This window comes from Somniosus microcephalus, chromosome 6 (assembly GCF_052327205.1).
Source record: "Somniosus microcephalus isolate GS21.2 chromosome 6, FLI_Smic_1.0, whole genome shotgun sequence".
NCBI lineage: Eukaryota > Metazoa > Chordata > Chondrichthyes > Squaliformes > Somniosidae > Somniosus > Somniosus microcephalus.
The window spans coordinates 21,983,490-22,005,502 of record NC_140992.1 but is presented as its reverse complement, the minus strand read 5'-3'; the positions used below and the strand labels follow the sequence as shown (position 1 = coordinate 22,005,502).

Here is a 22,013-nt window from a genome sequence, read left to right as displayed (position 1 = left end):
TCATTGTGTTGGAATTGTGCTGGTTTGGGTACTCATCTTGATTCCTTGATTAGTTAAATGACTATCATAGGCAACAAGCGTGTTGGTTCAAATAACAGATGGATAATTAGGCAGGCTCCCATATGGACATATGCTGCTCCCCACTAAATGTTGCTGTGCCCAGGCTATCCAATAGCTCCAAGCACAGGGACTGGAACATTTGTCCTTTTTTGTTTCCAGTGCTCTTTTCTTTGTATTGTTCATGTCTGTTCTTAAAACAGGAATCGGGATAATGATAATGCTTTTCTTTCTAGAAACACTGGAAATCATTTCCCTCCACAATATGGCCACTGCCTGCAAGAACAGTCTTTATTTGAACCCATTACCTTGAAAGCTTTCAAAGCTTATTTCCCACACCAACAATTTGGCTATAATACGTTTTTATTATAAACAAATACTTGCATTTATAGAACGCCTTTCACGACCTCAGGACATCTCAAAGCACTTTACAGCCAATGAAGTACTTTTGAAGTGTAGTCACCGTTGTAATGTTGGAAACGTGCCAGCCAAATTGGGCACAGCAAGCTCCCACAAACAGTAATGTGATAATGACCAGATAATCTGTTTTAGTGATGTTGGTTGAGGGATAAATATTGACCAGGACACCGGGGATAACTCCCCTACTCTTCTTCGATCTTTTACGTCCACCTGAGAGAGCAGACGGGGCCTCGGTTTCAACGTCTCATCTGAAAGACGGCATCTCTGACAGTGCAGCGCTCTCTCAGTACTGCAATGGAGTGTCAGTCTAGATTTTTGTGCTCAAGTCTCTGGAGTGGAACTTGAACCCACAACCTTCTGACTGAGAGGCAAGAGTGCTACCAATTACTGTAGATAAACTAGAAAAGATAATTCTGAAATAAGAACAGAGCAAGCATTAGGTTTATCACCAGTTAGGTACAGATGAGGAAGGCCATTCAGTTCATCTTGGCTCATCTATAAGAGCATCCAATTGTTTCCCAACGTCTCCAGGAGTTTTGCCTTCAATACCCTACCAGCATATTCATTCCATGTGTTGATCATTCTCTGTGTAAAGAACTTATTCATAGTAGTTTCAAATTTGCCTTTTGTCAGTTTGAACCTGTACTTTCCATCCTACTGTCACATATAGCTTAAAGTATGGTTCATGATTTACCTTTTCATTACAGTTTACCATTTTATATACTTCAATGAAACTCCTTCTTAGCTGCCTCCTTTGAAGACTGAACAGGCTAAGTTTTTCCCCATTTTTCTCCATAACTCAGTCCTCTGATGCTAGGCATCAGCCTTATGGTTCTTTGCATCACCTCCATGTTTGAATATCCCCTTTATCTCAGTGATCAAAGCTGAACATAGTCCGCATCGTGAACAGAGCACTATAAAGTTTTAGCATGACATTCTTCAACTGATATTTCGGCAATATAGTTAAGTGTTCTACTTGCCTTGCTGATTGCTGCTCCATAGGGACTGAACATGTTAAGCATCAAATTTACTATTACCCCAGATCTCTCTCCATTTCAGCCTTAGCTACATTAACATATTATGTCCATACATTATGAATATAACATAAAAAGGAGCACATTAAAAAGATGATTGTTTTTTTCATTTTTTTTTTTTAAACACATGCAGGGGTCCCTTTACTTTACACCACATATCTAGGTGTTTTTATGAGGAGTATCTTGCAAGCACCGTTTCCCCAGCCAAAAAGCCAAGCAGTCAACTTGCTCCCAGACCATTTGCAGGGTGTGTCTCTCTCCTATTTCCCTCCTGTTGGAGGGGAAGTGCCTCACCTTTGTTTAGCACCTCCCTCAGAGATCAAGGCTCAGAACTAATCAATGGTACAAACTACAAACATGCTATGATAGGCTGCACCACTCTTCCTTTTTTTGAAATTTAGATTCTTTAAGAGGACCTTAATACTTTATAAGGAACAATAATGAAGAAATGCTGCATTTGTTAAGATAGCATTTTAAATAAGAGATTATATAAAGTTTGCTAAAATAAGATATATAAATTACTGATATTCCTTATATACTATAAATATAGCCTTATTTGTGTCTAGTAATCAGTGTAGAAAACGAACATCATACCCTACAATTACTGATTGCGAGGAACCACCATCTATCCCTTGTTGAATGAAAGTTGAGTTTTCTTTGACAATCTGTGTAATTTATTCCATTTGCTTCTACCACCTGCACATTTGGTGAGAAAGATAAAGGAAGCTCTAAATTCCATATCTAAAACTGTTAACTGATGTTTTAAGATTTTTTTTGGCAGTAAACGATTATGAGCCGTTTGGTTAACACTGAGCCACAGAACATTATTTGTGTGATGCTGTATGGGAATATATTGCCAAATGTACATAAACTAATTGAAAATCTGATCAAATTGGGCAAATTTAACAGCTTACATAAAGAAACTAACCACTGACCGTCTGTAATAAGGTTTACTGCTTATTAATTGCAAATATTAGCAAAATGGTACATAAACCAAAGGAACTACCTATGGAAGTGAAATAATTTGTTAAAAATAGAATATTCTTTGATGATCTACCTAAATGCCAACCATTTCTGTGACTCAATGCTTAGCCCATTTATTCGGTTTTTGGTGGTGTTTGGTTGGAGGAGGAATGTTGGCCAGGATACTAGAGGAATTCCCTGCTCTTTTTCAAATAGTTGCCGTGCAATCTCTTACATCCACCAGAACCAGAGGAGCAGGCAGACACCACCTCAGTTCAACATCTCATCTGAACAACAGCGCCTCTGACAATACAGCACTCCTTCAGGACTGCACTGGAGCGTCGTCCAGTTCATGTGCTCAAGTCCTAGACTGGAGGCTTGAGTCCACAGCAGAGTCAGAACCAAGAGTGTTAGCAACTGAGCCAGGCAGAAAATAAATTTATACTCTTCTCTGTAACTACCTACAGCTGCCTTTTGTAATTGGAACATAGCAGTATCATCTTTGGGCATCCACAAAAACTCTGGTCAAACAAAGATATACATATCTGATGACAAAAATCAAGCTTTGCAATACCGAATTTTTAAAAGCATGGAATCCAAGAAAAGGTTTAAGCACATGTTTGACAATCAATATGCTCAGTGGATTAGAATGTATTGGCAACTGTAGGTCACCAAACAGTAGATATAAATTTGGCAGCCTAGCATGTTTCTTTAACCTCTACTGAGCGGTCAAATTGTAAAGATGTCTGAATATGTAAATTCACAAGCTCAGAATTACATTGAGTCTACAGCACAGTAACAGGCCATTCAGCCCAACTGGTCTATGCTGGCGTTTATGCTCCACACAAGCCTCCTCCCACCCCTCTTCAACTAACTTTATCAGCATATCCTTCTATTCCTTTCTCCCTCATGTGTTTATCCAGCTTCCCCTTAAATGCATCTGTGCTATTTGCCTCAACTACTCCTTGTGGTAGCGAGTTCCACATTCTTACCACTCTTTGGGTGAAGAAGTTTCTCCTGAATTCCCAATTGGTGACTATCTTATATTTATGGCCCCTACTTTTGATTTCCCCCCACAAGTGGAAATTTCTACATCTACCTGATCAAACCCCTTCCTAATTTTGAAGACCTCTATTATGGCACCCCTCAGCCTTCTCTTTTCTAAAGAAGAGAGCCCCAGCCTGTTCAGCCTTTCCTGAAAAGTACATACTCCAAGATCCTTGTCAATCTTTAGTGCACCTACTCCAGTGCCTCGATATCCTTTTTTATAATATGTAGACCAGAACTGTGCACAGTTCCTTCTGCATCATGGTATTTGTTTAACATTTCAAATACAAGTAAGTGGTCGGCCCCAACTATACAGTGTTGCTTCTACTGTTCTAGGATCATCTCTCACATTTAGCACTGTTTTAACCTGCCGGTCCTGCCTTCATTAACATAATACATAGCATGCAATTTGGATTGTACCATTTCGCAAATATATAACTCACCATGCCTATAAATTTTCACAAGCATATTTTGCAAATATGTTTGTTCTGAGTAATGGCAAGACTTGGATATGAAAGTTTAGCACCTTGCTGTATTAAAAAGTAATTAAGTTACTACTATAATTATTTGCACTGAAAAATTGTTGTAAAATGCATTTTTTTTAATAAATCTATTTAATTTCAAAGAAAAAAATGATTTTGCTTCCTGAATGTTGCACTATTAAATGTGGCTCCTCGGAGTCTCAAGTCCACATCTGGTGGAAGACTACAGTCACATTGAAAAATCACGAGTACAAAATTAATTGGAAAATGCTGCCCAATAATTGCCAAAATTGGTGGTTACTGACACCGAAGCAGTTTCTACCTCAACAAACATCAGCTGAAAAATCCAGATTGGCAGGAACCGACCCTGGATTTCTGTCTTAAGCAAATCAGGAATAACGCACAAACACCTGGAAAGTAGCTGCTAGAGATAGTTAATTTGTCCTGTCCTAATTGAATTACATAGAATATACAGCACAGAAACAGGCCATTCGGCCCAACCAGTCCATGCCGGCATTTATGCTCCACTCAAGCCTCCTCTCATCTGACTCTATCAGCATAACCCTCCATTCCCTTCTCCCTCATATGCTGATTTAGCCTCTCTTTAAATGCATCTATACTATTCGCCTTAATCACTCCCTGTGGTAGCGAGTTCCACATTCTCACCACTCTCCGGGTAAAGAGGTTTCTTCTAAATTGCCTATTTGATTTCTTGCTGACTATCTTATATTGATGGCCTCTAGTTTTGCTCTTCCCCACAAGTGGAAACACTCCTTTTGGCCTAGATTTTAGCTCGGAGGCGCGTTCTGTGCGGGCAGAGGGGAGCTGTTTTGAGGTCGGGAAATCCGGAAGAACGGGTTTCCTTAATGTCCTGCAGTTATTAACTACAGGGCCACTCTAAATCTTTTTCTGTCGGTTTCCCACCCACAGCCAGCCTTGACAGACGGGTGGGGAAACCTACAGCGCAAGGCCGCAGCTGAGCTGGCCTGAGAGCATGTAGGTCAACTGGGGGGGGCGAAGGATCCGATTTCCCAGGCGGGGGGATTCCGATGGCGGGGAGGGAGGTGTTCGATGGTGGTCGCGAGGGAGCAGGGAGCAGACAGATCGTGGGGTGGGTTTACTGGGTAGCTTGTTGGGCCTGGAGAAAGCACTCCTGCTCCTTCTAGCCCACAAGCTGCGCTGGAAAGGCACTTATCTCATGGATTCAGCCCTTCCCGCCTCCTTTCACCTGCCGGATTTCCCGAGGCCTGGGGACCCCGGCCGCCTGTAGTTAAAATTAGAATTACTGTTAAAATGAAGGCATGCAGATTCTTTAAAATATTTAAATCACCAAACCGGCTCCTGTGAGCAGATAGGTCGCCCGCCCCTCGTTCCGTTTCCATTAAAACCGGAAGTGGCCGGGTTGGCTTCCCGTTTCAGATTTTTTGAATTTTAACCTCTGACCTGACCCCAACTCACCCGTTTTGGGGAGATAAGATTCAGCCCTCTGTGTCTACTCTATCAAAACCTTTCATAATTTTAAAGACCTCTATTAGGTCACCCCTCAGCATTCTCATTTAAAAAGTAAAGAGACCCAGCCAGTTGATCCTTTCCTCTATAAGTATAACCTTGCATTTCTGATATCATCTTTTTAAATCTCTTTTGCTCCATCTCCAGTGCCTCAATATCATTTTTATAATATGGCAGCCAGAACTGTACACAGTGTGGTTTAACCAAGGTTCGATACAAGTATAGCATACTTCTCTACTTTTCAATTCTATCCCTCTAGAAATAAACCCGAGTGCTTGATTTGCTTTTTTTATGCCTTATTAACCTGTGTCGTTGCTTTTAGAGATTTGTGTATTGGTACTCCCAGATTCCATTGCTCCTCTACCCCATTTAGATTCTTGTTTTCCAAGTGTGACCTCCTTATTTTTCTTAACAAAATGTAATAGCTCAACTGTGTTGAAATTCATTTGCCAATTAAATGCCCATTCTGCAAGTTTATTAATGTCTTATAATTTGTTGCAGTCCTCCTCAGTATTGACTATCCCCTGCAATTTGGTGTCATCTGCAAATTTAGAAATAGTGCTTTTGAGTCCAAAGTTTAAATCATTCATATAAATTCTGAACAACTATGGTCCCAGCACTGAACCTTGTGGGACCCCACTTTCCACCACTGTGAATAGCTATCCTTTACCCCCTACTCTCTGCTTTCAGTCTTGCAGCCAGCTAACTATCCATTCTGCTACTTGTCCCGACTCCACATGCTCTGGCCTTATTCATTAATCTATTATGTGGCACCTTATCGAAGGCCTTTTGGAAATCTAGATAAATTACATCTATGGCATTACCCTTGTCTATTCTATCTGTTACCTCCTCAAAGAATTTAATGAGGTTGGTCAGGCAAGACTTTCCCTTTTGAAATCCATGCTGACTATTCATGAGTATATTTTTGGTTTCTAGATGTTTTTCTATTTTCTTCTTTAGTAGGGATTCCATTATTGTCCTACCGCCGATGTTAAGCTGACTGGTCTACAATTCCTTGGACATGTTCTAGCTCCCTTCTTAAATATAGATACTGTATAATGTTAGCTATCTGCCAGTCCTCTGGCATTACACCTTTGTTTAATGAATTATTAAATGTGTAATAGTGCCTCTGCTATCTCTAATCTATATTCTTTTAAAATGCGTGGCTGCAATCCATCCGGACCAGGGATTTTATCCTCAGAGTTTGATTCGTTTATTTAATATTCATAGAATTTTAGAAACTTATAGGCCCGTCGTGCCTGTGCTGGCTCTTTGAAAGAGCAGTCATGCTTAGCCCCACGTCCCCACTCTTTGTCCATAACCCTGCAAGTTCCTCATCCTCAAGTTGCTGTCCAACTCCCTCTTAAAATTATTTATAGAATCAGCTTCCACCACGTTTTCAAGTAGAGCCTTCCAGATTCCGACAACTCTCAGTGAAAAAAAACTCATCTCCTATTTTAACTGCGCTTATATCATTTCTAGTCACATCTTCCGATGTACTGTCCACCTGATCTGTCTCCCTGGTAAATACTGAAGCCTGTAGAATATTTTACTATGTTGTTTTATGTTCCTTCATAATTTAATTTCATACATCCTCTTTGTCTTCCTAATTATGTTTTTTGACTTGTCTCCTAATCTCTTTGTATTCTCCCTCGTCATGCTCTCCCCTGCTGTCCACGTACTTAGTGTATGCCTCTTTACTTTTCCCTTATGTCTTTGTTCATCCATGGTGTCTCATTAGTGTTGAGTTTGTTCTTTTTTTTTAATGAAATATATTTTTCCTGGAATCTGTTCAACACAAAATGTTTCCCATTCCTGGTTTCATTGTTTGCCAATATTGGTTGTCCATTTTATTTTCCCCAAGTTCATTTCTCAGCCCCATAAAATCAGCTTTTCTCCAATATTTTACCCTGGTCCTTTTATGGTCACTATTGCCTAGATGTTCCCCTACTTTTATTTCTCTTACTTGCTCTGGTTCATTCACCATTACTAGATCTAGTAGCGAATCCTCCCTTGTTGAGCTTCTTATATGGGTTAGAAAGGAGTCCTGTACACATTGTAGGAACTCCACTCCCTTATCCCCTTTACTTACCTCTTCTGGCCAATTAATTTCAGGATAGTTAAAATCCCCCATGATTATTATTCTATTTTTTTTTACTCATTTCCCTAATTTGTTTGCATATTTCTTCCTCTACCTCCCTTCCACTATTAGGTGGTCAGTAGACTACCTCTGTTAGTGTGATTAATCCTTTATTATCTTTTATCTCTATCCACATGGATTCTATTAATTAATCCTGTCTCATTACACATTGCCAGATCGAAAATAGCCTTCTCCCTGGCAATGGTACTGTCTGAGAGAAAGTTCCACAGGCAGAAGCAGTGTGTGAAGCTTCACCACTGCTATTCTGCAATGATCTGTCTTACTGATGGCTACTTAATTTTTTTCTACTGTCATTATGTTATCGCTAATAAGTAGCTACTCCACTTCCCCGTTGTCCCTCTCTATCTTTTCTAAATATATTATACCTTTTGGCCCTAGGGAGAAAACAAATAAAAAATGTTGCTTTCCCTCACATTATTATTCGCGCCTTAGTGAGTGCAAATACACACATACAAATACTGAGTACATACCTGGCAACCAGACAGCACAACGCTTTGAGTGAGGTTCAACAGCTGATTATTTCCACTAGCAGCCACTGCTTCTTTACTCCAGCAGTCCTGATTAAACACTTTCCAGAATTAATTGATAATGCACGCAGAATATGTAAGTATTCAAAGTCAGTTCCAAAATACAAATTGCCAACAGTGACCTAGCAAGTATAACAGGGCTCTTCCAGTGGCTTAGTTGTTAAGTATGGTGCTTGTATGGAAACTGAGCCATATAGATAGGAAGATTCCAGGATCACTTTCTGGTCTATATTGAGTCCACTGCAGCAACAGTTCAGGTGCTAGAATTGGCCTCAGCGCCCTGCGCTAGGGAGAGGAAATATCAGTCAGTTCATGATCCCTATCCAATAACTCCTGCTCAATCAAGGTTGGCTGTACTACTCCTGACAATACTGTCTCAGCACAGACTTGAAGAGTGGCCAAATGGGTGGGTAATGGAGGCACCCCTATTGCCAGTCACATTCTCCAGCAAACCTGGCTCCACAGAATTCCACGCAATGGTACTGTCTGAGAGAAAGTTCCACAGGCAGGAGAAGCAGTGCGTAAAGCTTCACCACTGCTATTCTGCAATGATCTAACAACACCAGCTTTTATAGGAATAAATAAAGGGAAATTTTAACAAACTACACACATATAGTTCCAATATTAGATTCTAGGACAGTGTTGTCTAATGCATTAGCCACATGTTGTTATGCAATTTTAATCTTCATATAGATTGGACAAATCAAATTGGCAAGGGTAGCCTTGAGGACGAGTTCACAGAATGTATTTGGGATGGTTTCTTAGAACAATACATTGTGGAACCAACCCGGGAGGTGGCTATTTTAGATCTGGCAATGTGTAATGAGACAGGATTAATTAATGATCTCATGGTAAAGGATCCTCTAGGGAAGAGTGATCATAGCATGATAGAATTTCAAATTCAGTTTGAGGGTGAGAAACTTGGGTCTGAAACTAGTGTCCTAAAATTAAATAAAGGCAATTACAAAGGTATGAAGACAGAGTTGGCTAAAGTAGACTGGGAAAATAGATTAAAGGGTAAGACGGTAGATAAGCAGTGGCACACATAAGGAGATATTTCATAACTCTCAGCAAAGATTTATTCCAGTGAGAAAGAAAGACTCTGAGAAGGATGAACCATCCGTGGCTAACCAAGGAAGTTACGGATGGTATCAAATTGAAAGAAAAGGCATACGATGTTGCGAAGATTAGTGGTAGGCCAGAGAATTGGGAAATTTTTAGAAACCAGCAAAGGATGACTAAAAAAATAATAAAAGGAGTAGATTATGAAAGTAAACTAGCAAAAAATATAAAAACAGACAGTAAGAGCTTCTACAGGTATATAAAAGGGAAGGGAGTAGCTAAAGTAAATGTTGGTCCCTTAGAGGATGGGACTGGGGAATTAATAATGGGAAACAGGGAAATGGCAGACTTTTGAACAAATATTTTGTATCGGTCTTCATGATAGAAGACACTAAAAGCATCCCAATAATGGATAATCAAGGGGCTATAGGGAGGGAGGAACTTAAAACAATGACTATCACTAAAAAAAAAGTACTAGGCAAACTAATGGGACTAAAGGCTGACATGTCCCCTGGACCTCATGGCCTACATCCTAGGGTCTTAAAAGAAGTGACTGCGGAGATAGTTGTTTGTAATCTACCAAAATTCCCTGGATTCTTGAGAGGTCCCAGCAGATTGGAAAACCACAAATGTAATGCCCCTATTCAAGAAAGGGGGTAGGCAAAAAGCAGGAAACTATAGGCCAGTTAACCTAACATCTGTCAGTGGGAAAATGCTGGAATCCATTAATAGCATTTAGAAAATCATAATACAATCAAGCAGAGTCAAAATGGTTTTATGAGGAAATCGTGTTTGACAAATTTACTAGAGTTCTTTGAGGGTGTAACGAGCAGGGTGGATAAAGGGGAACCAGTAGATGTAGTGTATTTGGATTTCCAGAAGACATTCAATAAGGTGCCACATAAAAGGTTACTGCACAAGATAAGAGCTCACGGGGTTGGGGGTAATATATTAGCATGGACAGAGGATTGGCTAACTAACAGAAAACAAAGAGTCGGGATAAATGGGTCATTTTCCGGTTGGCAAACTGTAACTAGTGGGATGCCACAGGGATCAGTGCTGGGGCCTCAACTATTTACAATCTATATTAATGACTTGGATGAAGGGACCGTGTGTACTGTAGCCAAATTTGCTGATGATACAAAGATAGGTGGGAAAGCAAGATGTGAGGAGGATACAAAAAGTCTGCAAAGGGATATAGATAGGTTAAGTGAGTGAGCAAAAATTTGGCAGATGGAGTATAATGTGGGAAATGTGAGGTTATCCACTTTGGTAGGAAAAATAAAAAAGCAAATTATTATTTAAATGGAGAGAGGCTATATAATGCTGCAGTAGAGGGGGATCTGGGGGCCCTCGTACATGAAACACAAAAAGTTAGCATGCAGGTACAGCAAGTAATTAGGAAGGCAAATGGAATGTTGGCCTTTATTGCAAAGGGTATGGAGTATAAAAGTAGGGAAGTCTTGCTACAACTGTACAGGGCGCTGGCGAGACCACACCTGGAGTACTACGTGCAGTTTTGGTCTCCTTATTTAAGGAGGGATATACTTGCATTGGAGGCAGTTCAGAAAAGGTTCACGAGGTTAATTCCTGAGATGAAGGGGTTGTCTTATGAGGAAAGGTTGAGCAGGTTGGGCCTAATCTCATTGGAGTTTAGAAGAATGAGAGGTGATCATATTGAAATATATAAGATTCTGAGGGGGCTTGACAAGGTAGATGCAGGGAGGATGTTTCCCCTAGTGAGGGAATCTAGAACTAGGGGGCACAGTTTCAGGATAAGGGGTCACCCATTTAAAACAGAGATGAGGAGGAATTTCTTCTCTCAGAGGGTCGTGAATCTTTGGAATTCTCTACCCCAGAGAGCTGTGGAGGCGGAGTCATTGAATATATTCAAGGCGGAGATAGACATATATTTAAGCTACAGGGGAGTCAAGGGTTATGGGGAGTGGGCGGGAAAGTGGCGTGATCAGATCAGTCATGATCTTATTGAATGGCGGGGCAGGCTCGAGGGGCGGAATGGCTGACTCCTGCTCCTATTTCTTATGTTCTTATTGCATTTTTGATTAGTAAATAAAAAGTGAGTAACAGACTCACTGAGCAACAGACTCACTGAGCATGATCACATGCCGCTGGGCATGTGATTCTAATTCTCATTCAAATGGCATATGTGTGTGAACTTTAACCTTTTTGTGCGTTTGTTTGTAAAATGATAAGATAAAAAGCAGAGTGTATGAATGTTCTTTGATTGTTGGGTGTGCTTTACTTCCTTGGTTGCTGCTAAAATGGTGTGTAATAGGGGTGAAAACTACGGACTCCAGCACAATTAAAACACTAGAAACATTATATGGAGAGTGCAGCTGTCATTATGGTCGGAATGACCAATCGGAATAACCACTTCAGGCCAGCAGAAGAAAGCACACCCAACCAGTAACAAGCAGCTCCAACAGGGCACGTCGTGGCAAAGGGCAGGCAGCATCCAACTGCATTCTGGATGGAGAGCAGGAGCAGGTCTGGCGTGTACCGTGATTTGGTTGCGAGAGTCAACATTCTCAACAAATACTCTGATGAAGTCAAAGTACCGCTCGCAACTGCTGGACAACAACCTAGAAGCTGCACTAAGATGTGCCGTGTCTGGTAAATTCATGCCAGAATTCCAAACGTTGATGAAAGAGAAAGAGTGCAAAGTTTTGCACTAAATGATGGTAAATGTTTGTTAAATAGATATACACGTGAAGTACATATACCTGTATTGTGTGCAAGGTGTTTTCGACTAAAATTTTGTGCGTATTGCCAAAACAATGTCGGTTTATATTAGTTGCTGAAACCATCTACTTTATTAACAGTAAACTATTTCCTCTGAATTTGTACTAATATATGGTGCTTATTAAACGATGTTTTGTTACCAGACCTACCTTTGAGCTATTTTTATACACGGAGGGCCATTGGGTCTTGTCATCATAGTAAAACAACAAATTCGCATTATGTTTTTCCTGGAGAAGGAATATAAAAACATTTTAATACGTAATATTATGAAAATGTTTGGAGTTACTATTTTCAGGGTTCCCCCATACCTGAAGCAGGTATTTCAAGGGTACAAGTTAGTGTACAAATATACTATGGGTATGATATGGGCTGCATCTATGACTCTTCACAGCAATTGATAATATCGCCCGTGGTTACTACCTCAGAGGGAAGGAAGAAAAAAAATCACTCCAAGTTGCTTTCATGTACCTCCTAGCAGTGTAAATTGAGCAGTATTGGAAAGCCTTGGGATTAGCAGCTCAATTGCTACCACTCTGAGTGGAAAAACTGACTGGTATGTGAATGAGACAACTTTTTTAAAAAAAAGTACTTTTAGATATTTTTGGTAACCCAAATCTAATAAATATCTTAAAAATAAAACCTCTCTGCATATTAAAGTCAATGCTCCTTAGTGTTTTGTACATGTTCCATAAGAAATTCCGTTCAGTGAGACCCCTTTAATTCTAAGCTTACTCACCAAACACGATTTCAGCCTTGCAAATATTTTGAGAATCTTAAGCACCTGCCCTAGATATGTTCCCCACCTTTTCTTATAATCATTGTCTTCTAAAGCAAAAACTTAATAAGGATTGAAGAGAAAAAAAAGAGGGCTTGTGCTAGACCAAACACACTGACACTGTGGGGGCAATTTTAGCCTAAAGCCTTGGAAAACCGACAAGATCGGGTGCAATAGCAAAATACTGCGGGTGCTGGAATCTGATCAGGTGCAATGATCATTTTACACCCTGCCCGATTTTACACGCCATCAAAGTCAATGGAGACTAATATTAAGCAGCATGTAAAAGCAGCGTTCCACCCGATCCCATGGGATCCAGTTAGTTGAAAATTACCCCCTTCAATTAAGAAATTCTTTAATTGGCACCATCCTCTTACCATCTACATCCAGATTCCAGGAAATACAGTACCAACTGTGTACTGATACAATCCCAGTTAATAGAGAGCTCTCCGGCGAGGTACTGAGCAGGCACACTATAGGACCACAACCAGATGATTTTCCACAAATGTAGGGATATAAAAGGGGGCAAATAATTCCAGCACAACTTCTAACGTTCAGTTACACAGGCCTGCTTATCACATCACTCAGTAGAATGCGCAAATGGATGTAAACGGATATGATATAATTGGGATTACGGAGACATGGCTCCAGGGTGACCAAGGCTGGGAATTCAACATCCAGGGGTATTCAATATTCAGGAAGGACAGGCAAAAAGGAAAAGGAGGTGGGGTAGCATTGTTGGTTAAAGAGGAGATTAACACAATAGTGAGGAAGGATATTAGCTCTGATGATGTGGAATCTGTATGGGTAGAGCTGAGAAATACCAAGGGGCAAAAACATTAGTGGGAGTTGTATACAGACCACCAAATAGTAATGCGGAGGTTGGGGATGGCATTAAACGGGAAATTAGAGACGCGTGCAATAAGGGCACAGCAGTTATCATGGATGACTTTAATCTACATATAGATTGGGCTAACCAAATTAGTAACAATACTGTGGAGGAGGAATTCCTAGAGTGTATACGGGATGGTTTCCTGGACCAACATGTCGAGGAACCAACTAGAGATCAAGCCATCTTAGACTGGGTATTATGTAATGAGAAAGGATTAATTAGCAATCTTGTTGTGCGAGGCCCCTTGGGGAGGAGCGATCATAATATGATAGAATTCTTCATTAAGATGGAGAGTGAAGTAGTTGACTCAGAGACTAGGGTCCTGAATTTAAATAAAGGAAACTACGATGGTATGAGGCGCGAGTTGGCTAGGATGGATTGGGGAACGTTAATTAAAGGGTTGAAGGTGGATAGGCAATGGCAAACATTTAAAGATCGCATGGATGAACTACAGAATTTGTTCATCCCTGACTGGCATAAAAATAAAACAAAAAAGGTGGCTCAACCGTGGCTAACAAGGGAAATTAGGGATAGCATAAGATCCAAGGAGAGGACAGATAAATTGGCCAGAAAAAGCAGCAAACCTGAGGATTGGGAGCAGTTTAGGATTCAGCAAAGGAGGACAAAAGGATTAATTAAGAGGGGGGAAATAGAGTATGAGAGTAAGCTTGCAGGGAACATAAAAACTGACTGTAAAAGCTTCTACAGATATGTGAAGAGAAAAAGATTGGTGAAGTCAAGCGTAGGTCCCTTGCAGTTAGAATCAGGGGAATTTATAATGGGGAACAAAGAAATGGCTGACCAATTAAATACATACTTTGGTTCTGTCTTCGCAAAGGAGGACACAAATAACCTCCCAGAGATGTCGAGGAACATAAGGTCTAATGAGAGGGAGGAACTGAATGAAATCAGTATTTGTAGGGAAATGGTGTTAGGGAAATTGACGGGATTGAAGGCCGATAAATCCCCAGGGCCTGATAATCTACATCCTAGGGTACTTAAGGAAGTGGCCCTAGAAAGATGCATTGCTGGTCATCTTCCAAAATTCTATAGACTCTGGAACAGTTCCCATGGATTGGAGGGTAGCTAATGTAACCCCACTATTTAAAAAAGGTGGTAGAGAGAAAATAGGGAATTATAGACCGGTAAGCCTGACATCGGTAGTGGGGAAAATGCTAGAGTCCATTATAAAAGATGTAATAGCAGAGCACTTGGAAAACAGTGACAGGGTCGGACAAAGTCAACATTGGATTTACAAAAGGTAAATCATGCTTGACTAATCTACTGGAATTTTTTTGAGGATGTAACTGGTAGAATAGAAAAGGGAGAACCAGTGGATGTGGTGTATTTGGACTTTCAGGAGGCTTTCGATAAGGTCCCGCATAAGAGATTAGCGTGTAAAGTTAAAGCACATGGGATTGGGAGTAAGGTACTGACTTGGATAGCGAACTGGTTGGCAGACAGGAAGCAAAGAGTTGGAATAAATGGGTCTTTTTCCGAGTGGCAAGCAGTGACTAGTGGGGTACCACAGGGATCGGTGCTAGGACCCCAGCTATTCACAATATATATTAATGATCTAGACGAGGGAACTAGATGTAATATCTCCAAGTTTGCAGACGGCACAAAGTGCTTTGTGCATTGAGTGCTGTTGGAGTTTTGCTAAGTGGGAGAGTTCGGATAAGTGGGAGGTGAGGGTGTGTTTTTTTGCTCTGTTTTATTCCCCACTCCCAGGCTTAGACAGCACTGCGGAGGCGGAGCAGCGAGACGAGTCAACCAAACAGGCTCCACAGACAGTATTCAAGGAGGAGGTTGGTGATCAGCTGGTTGGTTGGTTTTCTTCCTTCTCTTCTCTTTCATACCTTTAAGTTGGTAAGTCCTATTGAATAGTGGTGTGATATTATCATATATATCCGGGCAGGGTCTTCATAACTAATAATAAGAAATTTAATTAATTATATAGAATGGAGCAGGTGATGTGTTACTGTTGCGAGATGTGGGAGCCGGTGAACCCCATTGAGGCTAACGGTGATTACATCTGCGACAAGTGTTTGCTGCTAGAGGAACTCAAGTTCCATGTTATGGAGCTTGAGACCGAGCTTCGGACACTGCGACACATCAGGGAGGGGGAGAAGTTCCTGGACTCTATGTTTCAGGAGATGGTCACACCTATGAAGTTAATTACTGCAGATGTAGTCCGTGGTCAGGGACAGGACGGTGTGACTACGAGTGAGGAAGGTACAGGGATCCAGGATGTAGTGTTGAAGGAGGCGCAGCCCTTGTTCTTGTCCAGCAGGATCGAGGTTCTTACTCCCTGTGAGGGCGGGAGCGGGGACTGCAGGGAGGATGAGCAACCTGGCCACAGCGCCGTGGTACAGGGGGCCATTCAAGTGGAGGGAGTAAAAAGAAATGTTGTAGTGGTAGGGGATAGTATCATTAGGGGGATAGATAGGGTTCTCTGCAGTCAAGAGCGGGAGTCCCGAAGGCTGTGTTGCCTGCCTGGTGCCAGGGTTAAGGACATCTCTTCTGGGCTGGAAAGAAACTTGCAGTGGGAGGGGGAGGATCCAGTTGTCGTGGTCCATGTTGGTACAAACGACGTAGATAGGACAAGGAAGACGGTTCTGTTAAAGGAGTATGAGCAGCTAGGGGTCAAATTAAAAAACAGAACCTCAAGGGTAATAATCTCTGGGTTATTACCTGAGCCACGAGCGAATTTGGCTAGGATAAATAAAATTAAAGAGTTAAATGCGTGGCTCAAAGACTGGTGTGGGAGAAATGGGTTTTGCTTCTTGGGACACTGGCACCAGTACTGGGACAGGAGGGAGCTGTTCTGTTGGGACGGACTCCACTTGGCCAGTCTAGAGTCCTGGCGAATCATATAACTAGGGCTGTAGAGAGGGCTTTAAACTAATTAGTGGGGGTGAGGTTTCTAGAGAGCAAATCATAGAAATGACAACAGAGAAGGTCATAGACTTAGGTAGCAGTGGGGGAATTAAAAAACAGAATGTGTCAGGAAGGGACAGAAGGTATGGAGTAAAAAGTAAAGTACTAAAAAGGGAAAAAACAGGAACTAAGTGTTACAAAACATATTTGAAAGTTCTTTATCTGAATGCACGTAGCATTCGTAACAAAATGAATGAGTTAACGGCACAAATAATGACATATGGGTATGATCTTGTGGCCATTACAGAAACATGGCTGCAGGGTGACCATGACTGGGAATTAAACATACCAGGTTATTTAACAATCAGGAAGGACAGGCAGGAAGGGAGAGGAGGTGGGGTGGCTATGTTAATAAAGGAAGGAATCACTATAATACAGAGAAATGATATTGGGTCAAAGGAGCAGGATAGTGAAACAGTTTGGGTGGAGGTAAGGAATAATAAGGGGAAAAAAACACTAGTGGGTGTAGTCTATAGGCCTCCGAACAGTTGCAACTCTGTTGGACGGAGTATTAATCAGGAAATAGTTGAGGCTTGTAATAAGGGAACAGCTATAATTATGGGGGATTTTAATTATCATATTAACTGGAGAAATCAAATTGGGCAGAGCAGCCTTGAGGAAGAGTTCATTGAGTGTATTAGGGATGGGTTTCTTGAGCAGTATGTAACTGAACCGACCAGGGGGCAAGCAACCTTAGATTTGGTCCTGTGTAATGAGACAGGATTAATTAAAAATGTCCTAGTAAAGGATCCCCTTGGAATGAGTGACCATAACATGGTTGAGTTCCATATTCAATTAGAGGGTGAGAAGGTTGGATCTCAAACAAGCGTGCTGAGCTTGAATAAAGGAGACTATGAAGGTATGAGAGCGGAATTAATTAGAGTGGACTGGGAAAATAGATTAAAGGGTAAGACGGTACATGACCAGTGGTGTACATTTAAGGAGTTATTTTACAACTTCCAAGAAAAATATATTCCACTGAGGAAAAAAGGGTGTAAAAGAAAAGATAGCCATCCGTGGCTAAGTAAAGTAATTAAGGATAGTATCCGACTAAAAACAAGGGCATATAAGGTAGCCAAATCTAGTAGGAGGATGGAAGATTGGGAAGTCTTTAAAAGACAGCAAAAAATAACAAAAAGATTGATTAAGAAAGGGAAGATAGATTATGAAAGTAAATTAGCAAAAAATATAAAAACAGACAGTAAAAGTTTCTATAGTTATATAAAAAGAAAAAGGGTGGCCAAAGTAAATGTTGGTCCCTTAGAGGATGAGACCGGGAAATTAATGGTGGGAAACATGGAGATGGCAAAAACACTGAACAATTATTTTGTATCAGTCTTTACAGTAGAGGACACTAAGAATATCCCAACACTGGACAAACAGGGGGCTCTAGGGGGGGAGGAACTAAATACAATTAAAATCACTAAGGAAGTGGTACTTGGTAAAATAATGGGACTCAAGGCGGATAAATCCCCTGGACCTGATGGCTTGCATCCCAGGGTCTTGAGGGAAGTAGCGGTAGGGATTGTGGATGCATTGGTAATAATTTTCCAAAACTCACTGGACTCAGCAAAGGTCCCGGCAGATTGGAAAACTGCTAATGTAACACCATTATTTAAAAAGGGTAGTAGGCAGAAGGCTGGAAACTATAGACCTGTTAGCCTAACATCTGTGGTTGGTAAAATGTTAGAGTCCATTATTAAGGAGACAGTAACGGGACATTTGGATAAACATAATTTAATAGGGCAAACTCAGCATGGTTTCATGAAGGGGAAGTCATGTTTAACAAATTTGCTTGAGTTTTTTGAGGAAGTAACATACAGGGTGGATAAAGGGGAACCAGTGGACGTAGTGTATTTAGACTTCCAAAAGGCATTTGACAAGGTGCCACACAAAAGATTATTGCTCAAGATAAAAAATCACGGGATTGGGGGTAATATTCTGGCATGGGTGGAGGATTGGCTCTCTAACAGAAAGCAGAGAGTTGGGATAAATGGTTCGTTCTCAGATTGGCAACCAGTAACTAGTGGTGTTCCGCAGGGGTCAGTGCTGGGTCCCCAACTCTTTACAATCTACATTAACGATTTGGAGGAGGGGACCGAGTGTAACATATCAAAGTTTGCAGATGATACAAAGATGGGACGGAAAGTAGTGAGTGAGGAGGACATAAAAAACCTGCAAAGGGACATAGACAGGCTAAGTAAGTGGGCAGAGATTTGGCAGATGGAATACAATACTGGAAAGTGTGAGGTTATGCACTTTGGCAGGAAAAATCATAGAGCAAGTTATTATCTTAATGGCAAGAAACTGGAAAGTACTGTAGTACAAAGGGATCTGGGGGTCCTGGTGCACGAAACTCAAAAAGTTAGTATGCAGGTGCAGCAAGTGATCAAGAAGGCCAATGGAATGTTGGCTTTTATTGCTAGGGGGTTGGAATATAAAAACAGGGAGGTATTGCTGCAGTTGTACAAGGTATTGGTGAGGCCACACCTGGAATACTGCATACAGTTTTGGTGTCCATACTTAAGAAAAGACATACTTGCTCTCGAGTCAGTACAAAGAAGGTTCACTCGGTTAATCCCGGGGATGAGGGGGTGGTCATATGAGGAGAGGCTGAGTAGATTGGGACTCTACTCCTTGGAGTTCAGAAGAATGAGAGGCGATCTTATTGAAACATATAAGATTGTGAAGGGGCTTGATCGGGTGGATGCGGTGAGGATGTTCCCAATGATGGGTGAAACTAGAACTAGGGGGCATAATCTTAAAATAAGGGGCTGCTCATTCAAAACTGAGATGAGGAGAAACTTCTTCACTCAGAGGGTGGTAGGTTTGTGGAATTTGCTGCCCCAGAAAGCTGTGGAAGCTACATCATTAAATAAATTTAAAACAGAAATAGATAGTTTCCTAGAAGTAAAGGGAATAAAGGGTTACGGGGAGCGGGCAGGAAATTGGACATGAGTCTGGGTTCGGAATGGTCATGGCCCTGTGGGTAGTGGAGCGGGCCCAGGGGCCGTGTAGCCTTGTTCTGCTCCTACTGTGTTCTAATTCTGTTAGATTTCAGGAGATGGTTTTATTCCTGTTCCTGGCTGGGGTGGAGATCGCCTTTACAGAAGGTAAGTACTGTAGAAAATATAGGGACAGAGTGATCTCCTGGAAGAATTTCGATCGCCTAGATGGGTCGGAGAGGAATTTCCCAGATTTTTTTCTCCCAAATTGGCCATTGGGTCTTTATCTGGTTTTTCGCCTCTCCCGGGAGATCACATGGGTTCGGGTGGATGCAGAGTGATAGAAGATTTGAGGTTAGGATCAGATCAGCCATGATCTTATTGAATGGTGGAGCAGGCTCGAGGGGCCGATTGGCCTACTCCTGCTCCTATTTCTTATGTTCTTATGTAAAGCTGGGTGGGCGTGTGTGCTGTGAGGAGGATGCAGAGAAACTCCAGTATGATTTGGACAGGTTGGGTGATTGGGCAGATGCATGGCAGATGCAGTATAATGTGGATAAATGCGAGGTTATCCACTTTGGTGGCAAAAACAGGAAGGCAGATTATCTGAATGGCAATAGATTGGGAAAAGGGGAAGTGCAACGAGACCTGGGTGTCCTTGTGCACCAGTCGCTGAAGGTAAGCATGCAGGTGCAGCAGGCGGTTAAGAAGGCAAATGGTATGTTGGCCTTCATAGTGAGAGGATTCGAGTACAGGAGCAAGGATGTCTTGCTGCAGTTGTACAGGGCCTTGGTGAGACCACACCTTGAGTATTGTGTGCAGTTTTGGTCGCCTTATCAGAGGAAGGATGTTCTTGCCATGGAGGGAGTGCAGCGAAGATTCACCAGACTGATACCTGGGATGGCAGGAATGACGTATGAAGAGAGATTGGGTCGAATGGGCTTATATTCGCTCGAGTTTAGAAGAATGAGGGGGGATCTCAATGAAACTTATAAAATTCTAACAGGACTAGACAGACTAGATGCAGGAAAGATATTCCCGATGGCGGGGGAGTCCAGAACCAGAGGTCACAGTCTAAGGATAAGGGGTAAGCCATTTAGGACTGAGATGAGGAGGAATTTCTTCACCCAGAGAGTGGTGAACCTGTGGAATTCTCTACCACACAAGGCAGTTGAGGCCAATTCATTAATATATTCAAGAAGGAGTTAAATATATTTCTTAAGGCTAAAGGGATCAAGGGATATGGGGAGAAAGCAGGGACAGGGTACTGAATTTGGATGATCAGCCATGATCTCATTAAATGGTGGAGAAGGCTCGAGGAGCCGAGTGGCCTACTCCTGCTCCTATCTTCGATGTTACTATGTTACTATGTAGACATGGAGCAGAATTCAAAAAAATAAAATGAAAAAGATTAAATCTCTTAGCAATTAAATGCAAAACTGCCTCAGCTATCTTTAATGGGTCCAGACAGTGCACAGCACAGTCCATCAACAGGTCTGTTAAGATTCTCAATGTTTTCATCACTGACCCAACAGCAGAGGTCTCTGGCTCCGATCTCCCTCGACGACAGTGGGCAGCGCTCAACCGAACCCGCCCAGGGCGTGGACGATGCGGCCACCTGCTGCACCATTGGAAGATGAGGGACGACCCGAAGTGCGACTGTGGCCATGAGTCCCAGACCGTGGAACACATCAAGTCAACCTGCCCACTGAGATCTGTGGCGGGAGGCCCCTCATTTCACCACTCGGCATCTCAGGAGGCCATCCAATAGATAGCCAAACTAGACATCCCATTATAAGCTTTTCCCATCATATGAAACAACAAAATCTTTTCATTGGGACTCCTGAGGATTGTCCGTCATTTTTCCAACTACCAAAAACTCTGTGGTTGCTCTACATTTGATGCTTACCTTGGGATACTGAATATGGTAGCTGATCTGTCCTTTTTCAGACAGGAAACAAAATTTGGTCAAAAATACCCATTTCTGAAACAAAAATAAAGCATTTGCATTTACAATAAAACAGAACGGTTTAACGGGAATATTGTGAAAATCTCATGTAAACGCTGAACTAAATACAATTACAGATTAATGAGTGAATGTTGGTTATATCTGCACTGCTGGTGACCAAGGATGTATGTAGAGTTCAGGACACAAATGAATTGCAGATGTTCAGCTGCAGTGCCACAGTGCATCTGTTCTGTGACCTTTTATTAAACCTACCAGTATTTATTTGTAATAGTTTATCCTACAATGTGGTGCTCAAAATAAAATGTGTGTCTCTGCTCATCTCCCCAGTCTAATTCTTTCTGACTCCCTGACTTTCTGGTTATCTTCAGCTCTTTTTGTTTCTCTCCCTCAATCTACACATGGCTCACGTTTTCTGTCATCACCTGCATGCAAATCCCTCTCTCCTTTCCGTGTATCTCCCTTTTTAG

General features: G+C 41.6%; 1 protein-coding gene across 1 annotated transcript in view; it reads right to left on the bottom strand.

Annotated features, from left to right (window-relative positions):
* LOC147115533 (transmembrane protein 145-like) overlaps positions 1 to 22,013 on the bottom strand; it is a 58,254-nt gene that overhangs the window by 24,624 nt on the left and 11,617 nt on the right. Inside the window, exons 2-5 of the mRNA XM_085989840.1 lie at positions 21,487 to 21,561; positions 12,175 to 12,252; positions 8,144 to 8,230; positions 2,106 to 2,207 (exon numbers count right to left, since the gene is read on the bottom strand). Of these exons, the coding sequence (XP_085845966.1) occupies positions 2,106 to 2,207; positions 8,144 to 8,230; positions 12,175 to 12,252; positions 21,487 to 21,561 (342 nt within the window). The remainder of the gene's footprint in view (positions 1 to 2,105; positions 2,208 to 8,143; positions 8,231 to 12,174; positions 12,253 to 21,486; positions 21,562 to 22,013) is intronic.